The 18,134-nt window shown below is 42.5% G+C and overlaps 2 protein-coding genes across 6 annotated transcripts in view; one reads left to right on the forward strand and one right to left on the reverse strand.

The window, feature by feature from the left end:
- Window positions 1-10,009: 10,009 nt before the first annotated feature.
- On the reverse strand, window positions 10,010-15,682 carry HNRNPDL (heterogeneous nuclear ribonucleoprotein D like). 3 transcript variants are annotated; one of them, XR_006265629.1, is made up of 9 exons: window positions 14,717-15,682; window positions 13,748-13,916; window positions 13,490-13,651; window positions 12,847-12,978; window positions 12,576-12,690; window positions 11,811-11,981; window positions 11,429-11,520; window positions 10,952-11,056; window positions 10,010-10,271 (listed from the first exon to the last, which is right to left on the reverse strand). XR_006265629.1 is itself a non-coding variant. In XM_043447627.1 (8 exons), the coding sequence occupies exons 1-7, from the start codon at window positions 15,157-15,159 to the stop codon at window positions 11,450-11,452; spliced, it is 1,263 nt and encodes a 420-aa protein (XP_043303562.1). In that variant the 5' UTR covers window positions 15,160-15,682; the 3' UTR covers window positions 10,010-11,056; window positions 11,429-11,449. The 3 variants fall into 3 exon arrangements, 2 of the variants coding, with proteins under 2 accessions (XP_043303562.1, XP_043303561.1); XM_043447627.1 differs by having other exon boundaries at window positions 10,010-11,056; XM_043447626.1 differs by lacking the exon at window positions 10,952-11,056 and having other exon boundaries at window positions 14,717-15,681.
- A 381-nt stretch (window positions 15,683-16,063) lies between these two features.
- Window positions 16,064-18,134, forward strand: part of ENOPH1 (enolase-phosphatase 1) — a 35,662-nt gene continuing 33,591 nt past the window's right edge. The window contains exon 1 of one of the 3 annotated variants that reach the window (XM_043447628.1): window positions 16,064-16,400. In XM_043447628.1, the coding sequence (XP_043303563.1) occupies window positions 16,317-16,400 (84 nt within the window). In that variant the 5' untranslated portion in view covers window positions 16,064-16,316. Of the gene's footprint in view, window positions 16,401-16,702; window positions 16,725-18,134 lie in introns of those variants that run through there. The other 2 variants (XM_043447630.1, XM_043447629.1) reach the window with 2 other exon arrangements.

The raw sequence follows: 18,134 nt of genomic DNA on the forward strand, positions 1-18,134 counted from the left end.
TTGTAAAGATTTCTCAGTATTTTTTGTTACTTACAGTTTGTTGGTACCCTGAGTCAGTAGATTGTCTTCCAACACTTCTGAAAAAATGTCAGTCATTTATCTCTTCATTGTCTTTTATTCTGTGCTGGGTCTTTGTTGCTGCATGGGCTTTCCTGTAGTTTCTGGTGTTTCGGTGAGCAGGCTTCTTGTTGCGGTGGCTTCTCTTGTTGCAGAGCACGGGCTGTAGGGCACAAGGGCTTCGGTAGTTGTGGCTTCGAGGCTTTAGATCACAGGCTCAATAGCTGTGGCACATCGGCTTAGTTGCTCTGAGGCATGTGGGATCTTCCAGGATCAGGGATTGAGCCCACGTTTCCTACATTGGCAGGTGGATTCTTTATCACTGAACCACCAGGGAAGCCCCGTATTGCCTCATATTCTAAACTTCCAATTAAACATCTTATCATCTTATATCTATCCACTGTATCCTTAATGTCACTGGTTCTCTAAGGCAATTTTCTTGTTTTTGTCTTTTCATACTACATTTTGGATTGTTACTTCTTATTCATCCTTCAGTTCCGTATTCTTAAATTGTGCCCAATCTGTGGTTAGACCAACCCACCTATCTTTTGCTTTTAATTTCATTTATTGTGCTGTTTTATTTGTGTAAGTCCTGTTTGATTCTTTATCAGATCTACTGTCATGTTTTTATAGTTTCCTCTTCCCTGGAGGTATTTTCAAGCTTATATATTATTTCAACATGATAAGCATGGAGGCCTGATGCTTCCTGGAATTGTACATTGTGTGTGCTGATTCTCACTTATGCTGGTTTTATTTATGGGACATTATGTTTGAATAAATATTTGTAGAAACAATCAGAAACCTAGGATGAAATAATGATTCTCATTTGATTCTTTCAAGCTCTTGAGCCCCTTTACTTTTCCTAGCACTATCTTAATCTAAATTCTGAGACTGAAGTTGCCTTAACCACCCAGATGAGGAACCCAGGTTCTCTCTCGTCTGGAAAGTGTAGCCCTTTGGAAGCCCTTAGTTTAATGGAGTAATAGGGTATCAAGAGTTTCCACTGGGGACTGGACCTACATTTTTGGCTTCTGTGCCCTTAGCCCAATGAGGCCATCAAACCCATATTTGAGTGCTAGGTTTGCTTCTCTAGGTTTTAATCTTCTCTCAGATTTTAGCCAGCTAAACTCCCGTTACCTTTTCAACTCTTCCAGTTCTCTTGTTGTTGTTCAGTTGCTAAGTCATATCCGACTCTCTGCTACCCCATGGACTGCAGCACACCAGGCTTCCCTGTCCTCCACCACCTCCCAGAGTTTGCTCAAACTCATGCCCATTGAGTCAGTGATGCGATCCAACCATCTCATCCTCTGTCATCCCCTTCTCCTGCCTTCAATCTTTCTCAGCATCAGGGTCTTTTCCAATGAGTCAGCTCTTTGCATCAAATGGCCCAAAGTATTAGACTTTCAGCTTCAGTATCAGTCCTTCCAATGAATATTCAGGGTTGATTTCCTTTAGGACTGGTGTGATCTCCTTGCTGTCCAAGGGACTCCCAAGAGTCTTCTCCAACACCACAGTTCAAAAGCATCAGTTCTTCAGCACTCAGCCTTCTTTATGGTCCAACTCTCACATCTGTACATGACTCCTGGAAAGACCAAAGATTTAACTAGATGTACCCTTGTCATCAAAGATGTTCCTGCTTTTTAATGCAATGTCTGGGTTTGTCTGTCACAGCTTTTCTTCCAATGAGCAAGCTTCTTTTAATTTCATGGCTGCAGTCACTGTCCACAGTGATTTTGGAGCCCAAGAAAATAAAATCTGCCACTGTTTTCATTTTTTCCTCATCTATTTGCTATGAAGTGATGGAACTAGATGCCATGATCTCAGTTCTCTTAAGAAGACTTAAAAAAAAATTTATCCTGCTTAATTTTCTTTAGGATTGAACTATTTAGGCCATAGTTGCTGAATGCAGGCAGCATTCAGAGCATTACTTGCAGAGGCAAGTAAACACTTTATGAAAAATTATACATGAATACCTCATTTTATTGCACTTTATTGTGTTTTCCAGATGTTATTAATCCTTTTTTCTTTTTTAATGGACAGTTTGTGGCAACCCTGCATTGAGCAACTGTTGGTACCATTTTTCCAATAGCATTTGCTCACTTAGTGTCTCTGCATGACATTTTGGTAATTGTCAAAAGACAGAAAACTTTTAAAATTACTTTCATATTTCTTATGGTGATATGCCAACAGTGTTCCTCGATTTAAAAATTGTAATTGTTTTGGGCACTGGGAACCATGCCCATTTAAGAATGCAATCAATAAATGGTTTTTTTTTTTTTTAATAATTAAGTTTTAGCTCCACTGGGTCTTTATTGCTGTACTTGGGTTTCTCATTGCAGTGACTTCTCTTACTGTGGAGCATGGGCTCCAGGACACATAGGCGTCAGCAGTTGCTGTGCAAAGGCTCGGTTGCCTGGCGATATGTGGAATTTCCCAGGACCAGGGATCAAACCTGTGTCACCTGCATTGACAGGCAGATTCTTAACCACTGGACCACCAGAGGAGTCCTAAGGTGTGTGTTCTGATTGCTCCACTGACCATCTAGTCCCCCATCTCTCTCCCTCTCCTCAGGCCTCTCTGCTGTTTGAGACACAACAGTATTGACATTAGGCCAGTTAACAATCCTACAGTAGCCTCTGAGTGTTCGGGTGAAATCAAGAGTTACACATCTCTCAGTTTAAACCAAAAGCTAAACATGATTAAGCTTCATGAGGAAGGCATGTCCAAAACTGAGATAGGCATTAATAATGCATCTCTTGCATCAAACAGCCAAGTTGTGAATGCAAAGGAAAAGTTCTTGAAGAAAATTAGAAGTGCTACTCCAGTGAACACATGAATGATAAGAAAGCCAAACAACCTTGCTGTTGTTATGGAGAAAATCTGAGTGGTCTGGACAGGAGACCAAACCAGCCACAAGTCTCTCTCAAGCCAGAGCCTACTCCAGACCAAAGTCCTAACTCTCTTCAGTTCTCTGAAGGTCAAGAGAGGTGAGGAAGCTGCAGAATAAAAGTTTGAAGCCAGCAGAGGCTGGTTCTTGGTGTTTAAGGAAAGAAGCCATCTCCCGTGACCTATAAATGGCCACAGTCTGGAGGACAGCACATCTGTTGACAACATGGTTTCCTATTTTAAGTCCACTGTTGAGAGAACTACTCAGAAGAGACGATTCCTTTCAAAGTATTACTGCTTACTGACAATGCACCCAAGAGCTCTGATGGAGATGCACAATGAGATAATTGCTATTTTCATGACTGCTAACACATCACCCATTCTGCAGCCCATGGATCAAGTAGTTTCGATTTCAAGTCTCACTGAAGAAATCCATTTCGTAAGGCTACTGTTGTTGTTCAGTTGCTCAGTGGTGTCTGACTCTTTGCAAATCTATCGACTGCAGCATGCCTGGTCTCCCTGTCCTTCACCATCTCCTGGAGTTTGCTCAAACTCACGTCTATTGAGTCAGCAAAGCCATCCAACCATCATATCCTCTGTCATCCCGTTCTCCTCTTGCCTTCAATCTTTCCCAGTATCAGGGTCTTTTCCAATGAGTTGGCTCTTTGCATCAGGTGGCCAGGGTTTTGGAGCTTCAGCATCAGTCCCTGCAATGTCCATCCTCGTTAAGGCTATAGCTGTCATGCTTTGTGATTCCTCTGATGGATCTGGGCAAAGTCAATGGAAAATCTTGTCGAAAAGATCCACCATTCTAGATGTCATTAAAGAACATCTGTGCCTCATGAGGTCAAAATGTCAGATGCCAGTTTGGAAGAAGTTGATTCCAGCTCTCATGGATGACTTTGAGGAGTTCATGACTTCAGCAGGGAGATGTGGTGTCAATGGAGAGATTTAGAATTAGAAGTGAAGTCTGAGGATATGTCTGAATTACTGCAGTCTCATAATAAAATGGAAGAGGAATTGCTTCTTATGAACAAATACAGTGGTTTCTTGAGATGTAAACTACTCCTGTTGAAGATTCTGTGAAGATTGTTGAAATGGCATCAAAGAATTTAGAATATGACATAAACTTAGTTGGTAAAGCAGTGGCAGTTTGAGAGGATTGACTCCAATTCTGAAAGTTCTACTGTGAGTAAATGATATTAAACAGCATTAAGAGCTATAGAGAAATTGATCATGAAAGGAAGAATCATTCAATATGGCAAACCTCATTTTTGTCCCCAGCCTTCAGCAACCACCACTCTGATCAGTCAGCAGCAACACTGAGGCAAAACCCTCCAGCAGCAAAAAGGCTACTTGCTGAAGGCTCCAATGATGGTTAGAGCTTTTTAGCAATATTTTTAAATTAAGGTGTAGACATTTTTTAGACATAATGCTATTACACACTTAGTCGATTATAGTGTAAACATAAGTTTTATAGGATCCGGGAAACCAAAGAATTTGTGTGACTCACCTTATTGCTTGAGATAATCTGAAACAGTACCTGCAGTTATTTCCAAGGTATGCCTGAATGCCTTTTATATCTCATGGAGTTATATATATGTACATCTGGATACTATTCACACTATAGGTAGGAGTGCACTAATGCACAGAAATGTAAATATATATTGGGATGGAGAGAGAGGTGGGAGGGGGGATTGGGATGGGGAATACATGTAACTCCATGGCTGATTCATGTCAATGTATGACAAAAACCACTACAATATTGTAAAGTAATTAGCCTCCTAACTATTTGCCTCAGTATCCCCCTGACCCACAGGATGCAAGCCTATTCAGCACTATTTTGTTTGAAAAGTTTAACTGTGGAGGGGGAGGGGAAGATTCCCACCAAGTGAATCATTTGTGCACGTGTATAGCTCAAAGAGCTTAGATTTCAAATATAACTGGTGAATGACCAAAAAAAAATAATAATAAAATAAAATAAATGAAAAGAAAAAAAAATTCAAAAAATAATAGAATCTTAGCAGTGATTTATGGAGTAATTTTGAGAAACTTTGACATCTTCACATAGTGCTTTTTCATTCCTATGGCAACTCCTAAATGGAGTTAATAAACTGTGATGGTTGCTCTTCAGTTATACTAAGAGTCTCCATATTTTCCCATGAAATTGTCAAGAGAACAGCAATTAATGCCTGTGTTATTTCCTGGTTGAGAGTGTCTGGTAACTTTCCTGGCAGTCCAGTGGTTAAGACTCTGGTGCCAAGGCAAGGGGTACAGGTTTGATCTCTGATCATTAGGTAACTAAGAATGGTACGACTACCCATCCCCCCGCCAAAGCAGGAATATGGGAAGTTAGTTATGACAGGCTCTAAGTTCTATTTTTACATAATTGTAACTAAAAACATATATATGAAAAAATAGACATTTAAAATGAGGTCAAGGTGTAATTCGGGGGTCTGTTTATTTCTGGTCATTCAAATGCATAATTTTTAAAAATTATAATTGTATCTGTACAAATATTTTATCATTTTTCCAAATTATGAAAAATTACACATACTAAAAAATGACTTTTCTCTTTCCTTATCTCCAATGATGTACTGAGAATAGTTCTTAAGTCCTAGAGAGTAGCAAAAATTATTGGACTTGTTTTCAGTATCTTACTAAAAATATTTTTTACATATACACAACTTCCTAACTATCTTTGGTTGTGCTGACTCTCCGTTGCCGCACTCAGGCAGTGAACAGGGGCTCCTCTCTAGTTGCGGTGTCTTCTCTCCTTCTGGAGTTCAGGTTTTAGGGCACAGGGGCTGTGGCGGCTGCAGCATGCAGGCTTGCTGCTGGCTTTTTGCAGCTTGCTGGCTCTAGGGCACGGGGGCTTCGGCAGTTGTGGCCGAAGGGCGCAGTTGCTGCTTGTTGGCTGTAGAGCACGCAGGCTTAAGTTGCTCCCCTGCACATGGAATCTTCCCAGACCAGGAATCAAACCTGTGTCCCCCGCACTGGCAGGCAGATTCTTATCACTGGGCCAGCAGGGAAGTCCTATTTCCAGTATTTTAAAAGTCGCACGCAAGTCACATGATGAGGATTTCCCTGGTGGTCCAGTAGCTAAGAGTCTGCCTGCTAAAGCAGGGTTCGATCCCTGATTTGGGAAGGTTAAGACATGCCACAGCGCCGCTGAACTCCTCAGCCACAACTACTAAGCCTACACTCAGAGCCTGTGTCCACAGCAGGACAAGCCGCCAGTGTCTGTGCACCACAGTGGAGAGCAACCCCCCTCACTGCAGGTAGAGAAATTCTCAGGCAGCAACCAACACCCAGCGCCACCAAAAGTAATTTAAAATTTTGGTTGGAAAAAAAATCACACATTAAAATACATGTGTAAAAGCTAATGGAAATGCTTCTTTTTTACCTGGTGTCAATAAATTGATGGTACAATGCTGAGTATCACTGTACCTGTTCTGACAGCCACATGCCTTTAATAGATATGTCACTACATAATGAGAGCAATGTGACACATAAACCATTCAACATATAGGCCATGGGAAGGCTTTCCTGGTAATGAAAAATACTGGAATTACGCTGTATTTTAGTCTTCACTGACACACCCTCTCTTGGCCCGTCTGGCCTATGAAGAACTTCTATGTATCAAATGTCTCACCATGCAAGGGCAACCAAAGTAATCAGTCAACCCCATAGGACAGCTCTCTCACTGGAGTTAAGTAGTTGCTCCAGTTTATCTAGGCCCGTTTCATCAATCAACTGTAATAAAATCCTACTTTCCTACAAAAGATCTTGGCACCAACTTTAGTAAGATCACTCCTGAACACTGAACCTAAGCCTCAGAGATGCCTGATGGGACTGTAATAGATCCCCAATTTTCTAGTAGCTAACTCCTTCAACTTGAGAAAAATCAGGCGATTGTTTTCCAGAGGTTATTCTGCAGGGCTGGGCATTCCTGTCTCATCCACCACCCCATGTATGTGTCCACCAGTCAACACAATTTCTGAGGAAATACTTCTAAAGAAACTGCCTTTGGGCAACCTAATCAACAGCAAATGCTGGCAATTACCTGCTGGTCCAGTGGTTTCGGTTCAGCTGTTTGGGATCTGGGTTCAATCCTGGTCAGGGAACTAAGATCCCACAAGTCAATTACAAGTGTGTCTTTTTTAGTGTTTATGTATAGACATTCATTTCTTCTGTTGTCTGAAGAGAAACCATTTTTGGTCAGTCTCAAAAGGAGGTAAGCATTGAAACAGTGTGAGAACTTGTCTGCAGTACAGTGTTTCTCATGTATTTCTACAATGTGCTGGTTTTTGATAAACCAAAACCTTAAGCACTGTTACTTGAAATTTTTAAGAAATCAGAGATCATTGAATAGTCCTTCTCAATCACACCTAAGCCCTGTCAACCCTCTGAAATTATGATCTACCTCCCCAAATAGGGTGACTCCTCCTGACAGAAAGTCAGAAATTTAACTGCCATTTAAAGTAACAAACTTTACACAAACTTTAGAATGTTCAGCATTTCCCTGAAATCCACAGAACACCAGCAAACTCTTCCCTACATTTTATAAAATGCAGTGGTTGAGCAAAAGTGATTGACTTTTTTCGCTTCAACCAGAACAGCTGAAATCTCACACCTAATTTTACTATTTCAAGACAAAAATACATTATTAAACATAAATTAAAATGCCATGAGCAGAACAGGGCAGCCACAAAACTAGAGACCACAGTAGATGGCAATTCTGTTACGTTCAAAGTGAAGCGAAAGGCACTCAGGTGTGTCTGACTCTTTGTGACCCCATGGACTACATACAGTCCATGGAATTCTCCAGGCAAGAATACTGGAGTGGGTAGCCTTTCCCTTCTCCAGGAGATCTTCCCAACCCAGGGATCGAACCCAGGTCTCCGGCACTGCAGGTGGATTCTTTACCAGCTGAGTTACCAGGAAAGCCCTGTTAAGTTGAAAATTCTGAGGTAATTATTTTTACAGAAGGACATTTCTTGATTTTGCATTACTGGTAGGAGAAATTCAAATGGTAGAAACACACCATTAGTTCTACCTCCTGTAACTAAAAACTGCATTAAAAATGCAATTATGTAATTAGTGAAACAGCATCTTATAGTTGACATCCTATCAAATCTTGACAAAGGATCCAGTTCCCTTCACCATTATGAAAAAGATGCATGGAAGAGAATGGAATAAGTGATGTTTATCCATGTTAGTTTCTCAATAAGCATCTTAATTTCACTCTTAATTCTTAATCATGTAAATGTATCTGAGACTAGAGTATTAACATGCTGATCAATAAAACTGTTAAATAATTAATGTGTCTTTCAGGGTAGGGAGCAACACACACAACTTGGTCAAAATTACTCAGGAAGTATATTTAAGAAAAATACAGGCTAATTGAGTATGTCTGTCATAGGTACTTCATTTTTCTAAAAGACCTCAGACAATCTCTAGATGTAGTGTATTTCTTCAAAATCATATATATCAAGACTTGACTGAAGAGTATGGATTTTGTTTAAAAAAAGCCTTTATTCATTTTTGATCAGGGAAAGGACAATCTCAATGTCAACTTGTCACCTAATCATAAATTTGAACTTACAAGATTTACTGCCCTAAAGACACTGCACCTGACTTTTGACAACATAACTTAAAATGAAAATCTCCTTTCTGTCCCCTAAGGTTGCACGTTGAAAGAATAAACAATCCCTTGCAACAGCCAACAGTGATACTTGGCTTAGGTTTAAGGTCAAATAGCAAAACAGGAGCAAAACAAGGCCAAAAGCATTATAACTTGATAGCCCATCAAGTACAAACATCACTGGAATAAAGAAAGTTGCAGGCACCAAAGAAAACAAGAGGCAGGTTCATTAGCATAAAAAAATTTACACTTGGTTGAAGGTGAGGTGAACTATTCCACAAGTAAACATGTATGCCAATCCTAATGGCGAACATGAAACCAAAGCAACAAAACTGAAAACATTAAACTCAGTTAACTACACTGAATGTGAAATTCAAAACTTGAACTTATCTAGGCTATCCTCCCAAATCTAGAGCTAAAAGGTTTTCTTTTTAACGCACCAGGAAGATCTGTTGTAATGACATGACTTGGTCACACTGAAGACTTGCATTTACATAAGAATCAAGGGTCATCCTTCTCCATTATTCTTTGTCTGAATGTGAATATGCTCAACTACCCAGCTCATGCACTAACCACATAAAAAAATGACTGAAACCTACTACCCATGCCTTCTAAGAACTCACATCATGTAACAGTTAACACCCAGTACAGCTTCCTAACAATGCCCCAAGAGAAAACATTTTGTTCAGTTTGGTGCTTGCTGTGACATAAAACCAACAGAATAGTATACAATTAATTTACTGTTTACTACTTCAAATCTTGTAATCTAACTTTTGTTCAAACTTCACACCTATTTGCCAAAATTGTGTAAAATCTAACTATATCTGATATTCTTAACCTGTAGCTCCTATAACACAGTTTAGCCCCCCTCCCCCCCGCAATGGGTATATCTGGACATTTTAATCAAGAAAACATTAAGTTACTGTATTATGATTAGTCAAAGCTCTTTCTAGCAGACCACTGAATACAGCAAACCATTAAAAAATGCTTTTCCGGAGACAAGAACAAAGCAAAACATTTTCTTCATAAAAGGAGCTACCAGCATGCTTTGTGCCATTAAACATTTATTTTTCAAAATATAGCCAAAGACTCATGGTCTACTAGAAAGCTCCCACTAATCACAACAGTGTAATTATGCCACAGAAACTTTCATGACAATGTCTCCAGATAGGCAGAGAGGAAAACAACATTAAAGGTTATGATGGAAGCCTCAGTTAAGAGACAGAAATGAAGTCTAAAGAGCATAGAATACATCTAACAAAAAAGGGGAACAGAGCAGACACTGTAGCTGGCTATTTATAAAGGACCAGTTTTCTCCTCTTCCTATGGAGCAAAACTCCCTACAAAATAAACTGTGCGTTAATTATTGCTTATTTAAAATTACACTTTTACAGAGCTATTTAGTACCTGACGCAGAAAAACAATCACATAAGGAAGCATTTATTTGAGGTTTAACATGTAATCATACAAATAAAGTTTGTATAAACACAAATCCACAGAGTCATAACACAGATAGCAAAAGACAAAGTAAAAACAAAAAAAACTAATTGGCGGCTATATACAGTTGGACACAAATTGTGTCTTGTACACTAGAAAGTCTTTTACAAAATAATCATCTTAGATCAACAGAAGACCAATCTTCAATGTCCTCCTGCAAGATGGTTACGTTAGCAATCTCTTCCTAAAAACAAAAACAAAATGGCAATTAGACTTGTGCAACTCCGGCAAGCTTTCTAAGGTCCACTTTCATGAATTAAGTTCTCACTTTATTCTTTTCTTCAATAATTAAAGATCACATGCAAATTCATTGGCAAAACGCAGTTTGGGTTAATTGTAATCATCATCATCTCACCTTGAAGTTCCCAAATGATGTTAAAACTTACTTAGAAAATCAGGGAACACAATCTTTTCAAATTCACAGGTTGAACTGTGCTAGATGCAAGGTTTACTAGAAGTGTCTCTAGTAAGCCATGTAAAATTCTATTACCAACATGAATTTCTAACACGCTTGTATTGCAAGGCAACAAATTGCTATGTGCATATGATCTTTAATTTAAATCCCAGATTTTAAAGTTCTTGTTTTGGTTTGTAGATTTCACTATTAGCTATAAAAAGAAAAAGCAAGCATTAAATCTTAAAGAATGAACACTTAAAATGAGGCTCCACAATTGAAATACAACACTAAACAGAAGACCAAAATGATTAAGCTGTAAAAAGGCATTTATGTACTTTAACTCCTGTAAAAAACCATTTAAGTTAAGTTTAGACACTTAATCTTCAAAAAGATTAAAAAAGAAGCCAAAGTCTGAAGTTTTCCACTTTAATCTTTACGCTGGTACATGAAGTTGGAAGAGACCATACCACAGGACAGCGTTTTCTGGTGTATGCCTTGCGCTCTGCCCGCAACGTGCGACCCCCAGAGATAGACGTGGTCAGGGTGACACACGGCCTGCAATGAAGTTCCCGCTGGCGGGTACAAACAAGGTATAATGTCAGAGTTAGAAGACAACATTCTTGTTTTCCTTAAGTTGTACCCATTTCAGTACTTTACCTGTTAATAGTTCTAAAAAAGTTTAATTATTCCTCTAGACCACCTGGTACACAAAGCAAACAGAAAAACTCTTAAGTTTTTCTGTATTACTAAAGAAAGTGAGATAAAACTTTAAAGTTAAAGATCTATAGACACTTTAGGCAAAACAGGCTCATAAAGCAAGTAAAAATTTAACAATTTAGTAAAAACACGCTACATGGTATTTTGTTTTTACTCATTTTCATTTGTCTATTGATCTTTAAATTAAATTAGACATTTCCACTGGTTTCTTGAACTCTTATACACACCTGTTTTCTCCAGCGTCCCTTTTAATATGGCTGGTAATTATTTTGGTGATTGCCACCCCCTCGAGATGCCTTGCCATAAGTGCTCTGTTGGCCTATATTGAAAAGACAAAAAATTATACTTAGCCTTTAATGATACGGTTTTTCTATAGATATGCAAAATTCTGCATGCCAAATAGTAGAATTAGATATTTTAAGTCGTTATAAATTAGGCACATACCACATTCTAGAATGCTAATAACCAGCCACTAAATCAGTATAACCCCGAGACTATTACATCTCAAAAATTTAACTCTAAACACTTCTATAAATAGAACACACACAATCTCAGAACTGAGATGCATCTTAATACCATTGGTTTATGAAATTAAGTAAATATTCTTACCACTGTAGTCTGCATATCCCTGTCCATATCCATAGTTCCCATAGTTATACCCAGTATAATCATAGCCGCCATAGCCACTATAGTTTTGATCACCACCATAGGCACTATTGTAATTTCCATATCCTTGATCATAATAGTTATTAAATCCTTGGTTCCAGTTTTGGCCCTGACCTGAAACAATGCACAATGATTGTTAGGAAACAACTTCTGATCCCCAATCCTAACATAAAATGATGCATTCCTGTCCCTCACTTTGCAAATCTTAAAAACGAATGGACACCCACAGTGCTATCTGGTCAAGAAAATATCACTACAGTTGTCATAAAAAAAGGGGGGGGACGGGTGTAGAAAGTCCAATTGTGCCAGTATCAGGCTTCCTAAATCTAAAAGGGGGAAAAAAATCAAGACGACAGCAAGCGTCTCCTGCCATAAAAAACCTATCATGCCAAGGTGTATCATGTAATCTTAATTACATTCAATGGTATTATTTTCCCATCAGTACTGACACTGTCAGAGTGACTATTCTTTGAAGAAGTGAAACCAATAAAACAAAAACCTGTGGACTAAAATGAGCACTTTGCATGCTGTAACAGTTTAAATTTGGCTTTGAAGAAGTGAAACCAATAAAACAAAAACCTGTGGACTAAAATGAGCACTTTGCATGCTGTAACAGTTTAAATTTGGCTTTACTCTCCTATGGGCTTATTCATATTTAGCAGTTGATAGCTTAAACCATTGGTTCACTTCCCTGGAATTAAGTCTCACCTCGGCCACGACCCCTAGTACCTCCTCGCCCACCAGCTGCAGCACCTCTTCCTCCCTTCTGTTGTTGCTGTTGCTGTCTATATACCTCTTTGGGTTGTGCAACTTTGATTTCACACTATAAACAAAAGGTAAAAAGAGAACAAAATTGTTACCACTGTTCCTAACGTCAAGCCATTTTTTTCCTTCTCAAAACAGGTTGAGAAATTTCCCTTAAAAAACAAACCAATCAACCCAGCCCACTGTTCACTAAATAGAATCCAAATGGCTTTACCTTCCCAGAACCAATTTGATGGTATCTGCTTTCTAACAATTTCTTTACTGGCTCCTCGTCTGTATATGTAATAAAGCAAAATCCTCTTCTTTCATTTGTTTTTGTATCCATAGGAAGTTCAATATTTTCAATCTGAAATTAAGATGCACACTCGGTAAGATCTTACCGGGTAAGATCACCCGGTAAAGGTAAAAAGCTACCAAAATGTTTTAGAATGACACAAATCATTCACAAGCTTCAACAAAGTATGTTATTCTCATGAATTGACTTCTGTATAAACTGCTTCATTATCATCATCAAACTAGAGTAACCTGGCTTATCTACAAAGCATTTATTTAGAAGGGAGAGGAAAACCTCAACAGCATTTTGTACCCCACATAATGCCACTCCAGTCTGGACCACACCAAAGCATCCATCTTTTTGCTGAAATAAATTAACTATTAATTTCCATTAATAATTTAAAAAATTCCATTAATTTAAATACTAGTTTCCATTGTAACACATAAAATAGTGATAAGGGAGGGACTTGAGCAATAATTTAATTCCACCCTGACCGAACTCTTTACTCTGTAAGAACTGGGCCAGGGACAAAACGTTATATAAACGTATCGAATGAAAATACACAAACAAAAGCACAGCCCACCTCTCCAAAGGCTCCAAAATATTCTTTAATTTGTTCCTCCGAAGTATCTGGGCTCAATCCACCCACGAAAACCTTTTTTGGGGGTTCCTTCCCCTTTAAAGCTTTGGCCCGTTTGGGGTCTATCAATTTGCCATCCAGTTTGTGTTCTTTCAGTTCCAAAACCTAGAAGACAGATTTATGTAATCTGACAACTTACAACCAACCCGCCGAACGATTTGCAAAACGCACACAAAAAGCACGATGCGAACAGGTTCATACCTTATCAACACTAGCAGCATCCTTGAAAAGCACAAATCCAAATCCTCGTGATCTTCCAGTAACAGGATCTGTTTTAATCGTGCAGTCCACAACTTCCCCAAATCGAGACAAATATTCAGTCAGATCTTTCTTGCTTGTATCCCAGCTCAAGCCTCCAATAAACATTTTACTAGAAATAAAAGTTGTTTACTTACAAACAGCAGTAGCGAAAACGGTTAAATTCTAAAGTGACGTTTGCTACAAACTATAAGCACAGGGAAATTCATACCCATGTACAAGTAATTCCACCTGTTTACAAACACACAGGAACCAAAGACCACAAAAAGCCCCCAATTCCATCGAGGTCACTTATCCAAATCTTTGCTCTCCACACTGCACAAGGCAAAGTCTAAACGAGGCCAACGAAACACGTTAAAAGACCGTTCCGAACTAGGAAAATCAACTTTCTAAACTGAACACCACTACTACCCAGTCTTCCTCAGCTGTCATGTCAACGTTCTACCTGAAGAACTCATCATCACGTATACAGGGATCTGGGCACAAGATGCCTACAGGTTCCCAAACCAAGGGTCCCCCTACATCCTCCCCAGAAAAACTGCCCAGAGCCCTAACAGATACAATGATAAGGCGGCAGCAGCCGCAGCGTGCTGCGCGGCCGGCCCGGCCCCTCCCCCCGAGGCCCCACGCGGCGCCTGCGCACTCTGGCCCCAAACGCCGCCGCCGCCCTCCGCCTCCAAACCCTCTGCCCTTCCCCCATCTTCGCGGGGCTCTCCAGTCACCCCCCTCCGTCTCCTACTTTCCTCTTTCCTTCGCCCTAGTGAGCTCCAGCGGGCACGCGGAAGAATCGACTCGGGCCAACAATGGGGGGGGTGAGGTGGGAAGGGTAGCGCGCGGCTCCCGAGGGACGAAGGGAGCGTGCGGCGCGCTGGGGGAAGGGAGGGGAGGGGAGAGGCGAGAAGCGTGCGGTACCCGTCATCCTGCTGGTTCTTGCTCGCGTTGATCTTGGATCCCTCTGCGAATTCCTCTATGTTGCTGTACTCGTTCATGTCTTCCATAGCGGCGGAGTGGTCGGCCGGAGGGTGCTGGCGCGCAGACCGAGTCGCGGCAGCAGCGGCGGCGGAGCGTTGTATGGAGCTGGATTTAAAATGGCGGCGGAAGAGATCCGGGCGCCGCCTGCGCCCTCCCTTTATAGCCGCCCCGCCCGCCAATCGGGAGGGTTGCTGGGCGGTGACGTGGCGCTGGGCCCGGCGCGCCCCCTGCCGGGCGGAGCTGGGAGCGAGCGAAGGGAGGAGCGGGGCAAGCTGCCGCGGCGCCCGCGGCCGCCAATGGGAGAGGCTGCGGGAGGCTAAAGTAGCGGGAGCGGAGGGGAACAATGGCGGCGGCACATGGGAGAGTCGGGGCGGGACCTCCATCGCGGGCCTCCTGCTGAGAAGCGAGGTCGCGGGTGAGGGGACGCGGGCTTGGGAAGAGAGAGACGCGTCAGAAGAGAAACAACGACGGGGCGAGAAGTCCTGGGGTCAGAATCCCGAGCAACGCCACAGTCCCTCTTGCCTTGAGAGCCTTTTGTCTCTGGCGTCCGGTCCAGCCCACTCCCAGCCAAGAGCCGTCAACCCCGCCTTTTTCCGCCCTCGGTTCCCCCAGCGCAGAGCTGCTGCTATCGATTAGCACCGTGGCCGCGCCGCTCCAGAAAAAGGCGGACTGCGCCCAGCGCCGGCGGCTGAGGCGGCGAGCGCGCCGGCCGTCCGCCCGCCGCGCGCACGCGTGTTTTGTCCTCGAGCTGGCTGGAACCAGCCGAACAGGAAGCGGGCGCGCGGCGGCCTCTCCGGGCGGCCGGGCGGCGCGGACGCCTCTTCCGCTGCCGCCCCAGGCGCGCGGGCCGAGGGGGGCGCGGCGGGCCTCGCGCTAGCCGATCGGCCACGCCGTCCAGCTGACCGGGACCCGAACGGCCTCCTTCGGTGGCTGAGGAACGGGAGGAGGGGCGCGGACCCGGTCGGATTACTGTAAAAAATGCCAAAGCCGAAGCAGTGGGCGGGGAGGGAGGGGGCTAGGTGCCGTAGAGGGCAAGGGGCACTCACATCCCCGGCGCGCCACTCGCGGGGCTCCCGTCTGCACGTGCCCCGAGCCTCTCCCGCTCGCTCAACCAGTCTGCGGAGAGCGCGCACCCGCGCACCCGTCTCCCGCGTTCGCTTCTTTGTTCCCGCCCACGCGAGGCCCCATTTTGACGGATCGGATTCGAGGCCCTCTAGCGGCCAATCGACGTCGGCACCGTGCCTCGCCCCGCCCCCTCGGAACCTCGTGAGGACCGCCCCTCTTTCTGCCCACGTGGTCTGGGCCTCCCGCCCCGGGCAGCTGGCGAGTTCAGGGTTCTTGGGCTGCGGATTTCTTTACGTCCGGAGGCTCGGACGAGTCCTCTCCGCCTCGTGCGTCCGGCCGCGCTGCGGTTATCCGTTCCGGGACTCTTTTTCGGGGCCACCAGAAGCCCAGCCCTTTGCTGGGGGCGCTGCCGGCGCCGCCTTCCGCCCTCTACCAGTAGGCCGATTGTCTTGGTAGCAGTCGGTGGGGTGGGGAAATGGTCGTGCTTTCGGTGCCCGCCGAAGTCACTGTGATCCTGTTAGATATCGAAGGTACCACAACCCCGATTGCTTTCGTGAAGGTGAGGGGCGGAAGGGAGCGGGGAAGTTACTTATGCTTTAAACCAAAAATGTTGAAGGTATCGTAGACCTTGCACTAGAGACCCGAGGCGTGGGAGAGACGGTGTGGCTTTGCACCGACTCTGGGGTGGGAGGAGGTAGTCTGCGGCGGATAGCTGTATGCTTTTTCTTCTCATCTTCACCTTCCCCCGTCCCTGCCCTCGGTTGTTTGCAGGTGGGTGGGAAGGGACGGAAGTGGTGGTGAAGAAGGGCGGAGGAGGGCAGGTCCGCGGCGAAGAGATATGGGCGCCGCCCGCCGGGCAGGTGTGCGCCCCGTCGCCCTGCAGGTAAGCGACTGCCTCGTGCCAGTTTGGACCTGGGGAGTCGGCGGCCGCGATCTAGTGGTGCCTGAGGCTTCCAGTCCCGCAAAATGAAAAGACTGAAGCGTCAGGATGACTTTTCAGGTAGCCTTGGTGTCTTAGGCAGTAATGGTTATTCTTCGCCTTTTCCCACTCCTGCTGTTCGTGGCCGAACCTCTCACTGAATGTTCGTGGACTAGGTTAGCAACGGTCTAGATTCCGTCCATTTTCCTTTTTTAAAAAAAGACAGTTCTTACCCAAAGTCATCTAGGATGGCAGTGCTTACCAACAGTTGTCTGCATCTAATTCACAAACTTAAAACTTTGCATTAGTGCAGGTTCTTTTTTTATATATATTGTATTTGTCAAGATGATTAAATATCAGATATTAGTATAATTTTTAAAAGAATCCCTCAAGCCTAATCTTCTGTTTATTTGACTTTTAGAGGTTTAAGATGAAAGTTCCCATAGAAGTGCTTGCGTGCAATAATTGAGATACCGTTTACAAAGTAGGGAAAACCCATCTTCCAGCAAACTGCAAGTCTTAGTTTTAATTTTTTTAATTTATATTTTTAAAGTTACCTGTGAGGACTGTTTTTCTTGATCTAGGTTATAATATAAAATTGGTGTACACTTTTAGGTCTCCACTGTAACAGCCACTTACAGATTCTTTAGCAGGATCACAATATCTTGACATCCAGCAAAGTTTCTTAAGAAATCTAGTTTGGCATTTTTTCCCCCAAGTTTTTAAGTACACGTGAGGCCTCTGCAGAAATACTCAGAATTGGCCAGATGTTGATAACCGAGTGGACTTTCTTTCTCTTGTTGTTTGTGACAAAATAACTACTTTCTTGTAGTTAAAAAAAAAAAATAGGATTCTGCATTTTTATGGTTCATAGTTTACAAGTCACAGTCTTGCTTTCCACTGTTATCAGAAGACCAGGAGTAATGACAAGTAGTAATATGGCATATGTACCATTCTTGGAAAATCTATTTAGGGAGAAGATATCTCATCCAAATCAATTTTGTAACAAAAAATAATACAGCTCTTTCACCTTTTTTAATCCACTGTCTTCTGCAAGATGACCTGAGCCACTTCTTTGAATCTTTGTTTATGACAGACTTATTCTGAAATCTTTCTGAGAATAAAAATGCCTTAATGGTCTAAATAGATTTTTTTTTTTTGCATTTGAGACCAGACTTCAAAAAAATCATTCAAGGATCTTGTTTAAAGGATAGTTTCTTGTGCTTTGTAGTATAACCTATTATTATTTCTATTAATATTAATTACTACAGTTGTCTGTTTGCTATGCATTAAATGATCAAAACCAGTGTTTCTGAAAGTATGTTCAGAAGAACGTTAGGTCTTTGTGGACGTTTATTGTAACTATGCAGAAAA

The sequence above is a fragment of the Cervus canadensis genome, chromosome 26 (assembly GCF_019320065.1).
Source record: "Cervus canadensis isolate Bull #8, Minnesota chromosome 26, ASM1932006v1, whole genome shotgun sequence".
NCBI lineage: Eukaryota > Metazoa > Chordata > Mammalia > Artiodactyla > Cervidae > Cervus > Cervus canadensis.

Bases quoted from the DNA above. Each gene is read 5' to 3' on its own strand.
- HNRNPDL (XM_043447627.1), bottom strand. From the start codon at position 15,159: ATGGAGGTCCCGCCCCGACTCTCCCATGTGCCGCCGCCATTGTTCCCC. The intron at 12,691-12,846 runs GTAAAGCCATTT...TTTTGTTTATAG, and splicing joins ATCAAATTGGTTCTGGGAAG to TGTGAAATCAAAGTTGCACA. The intron at 11,982-12,575 runs GTGAGACTTAAT...GCATTGTTTCAG, and splicing joins TACTAGGGGTCGTGGCCGAG to GTCAGGGCCAAAACTGGAAC.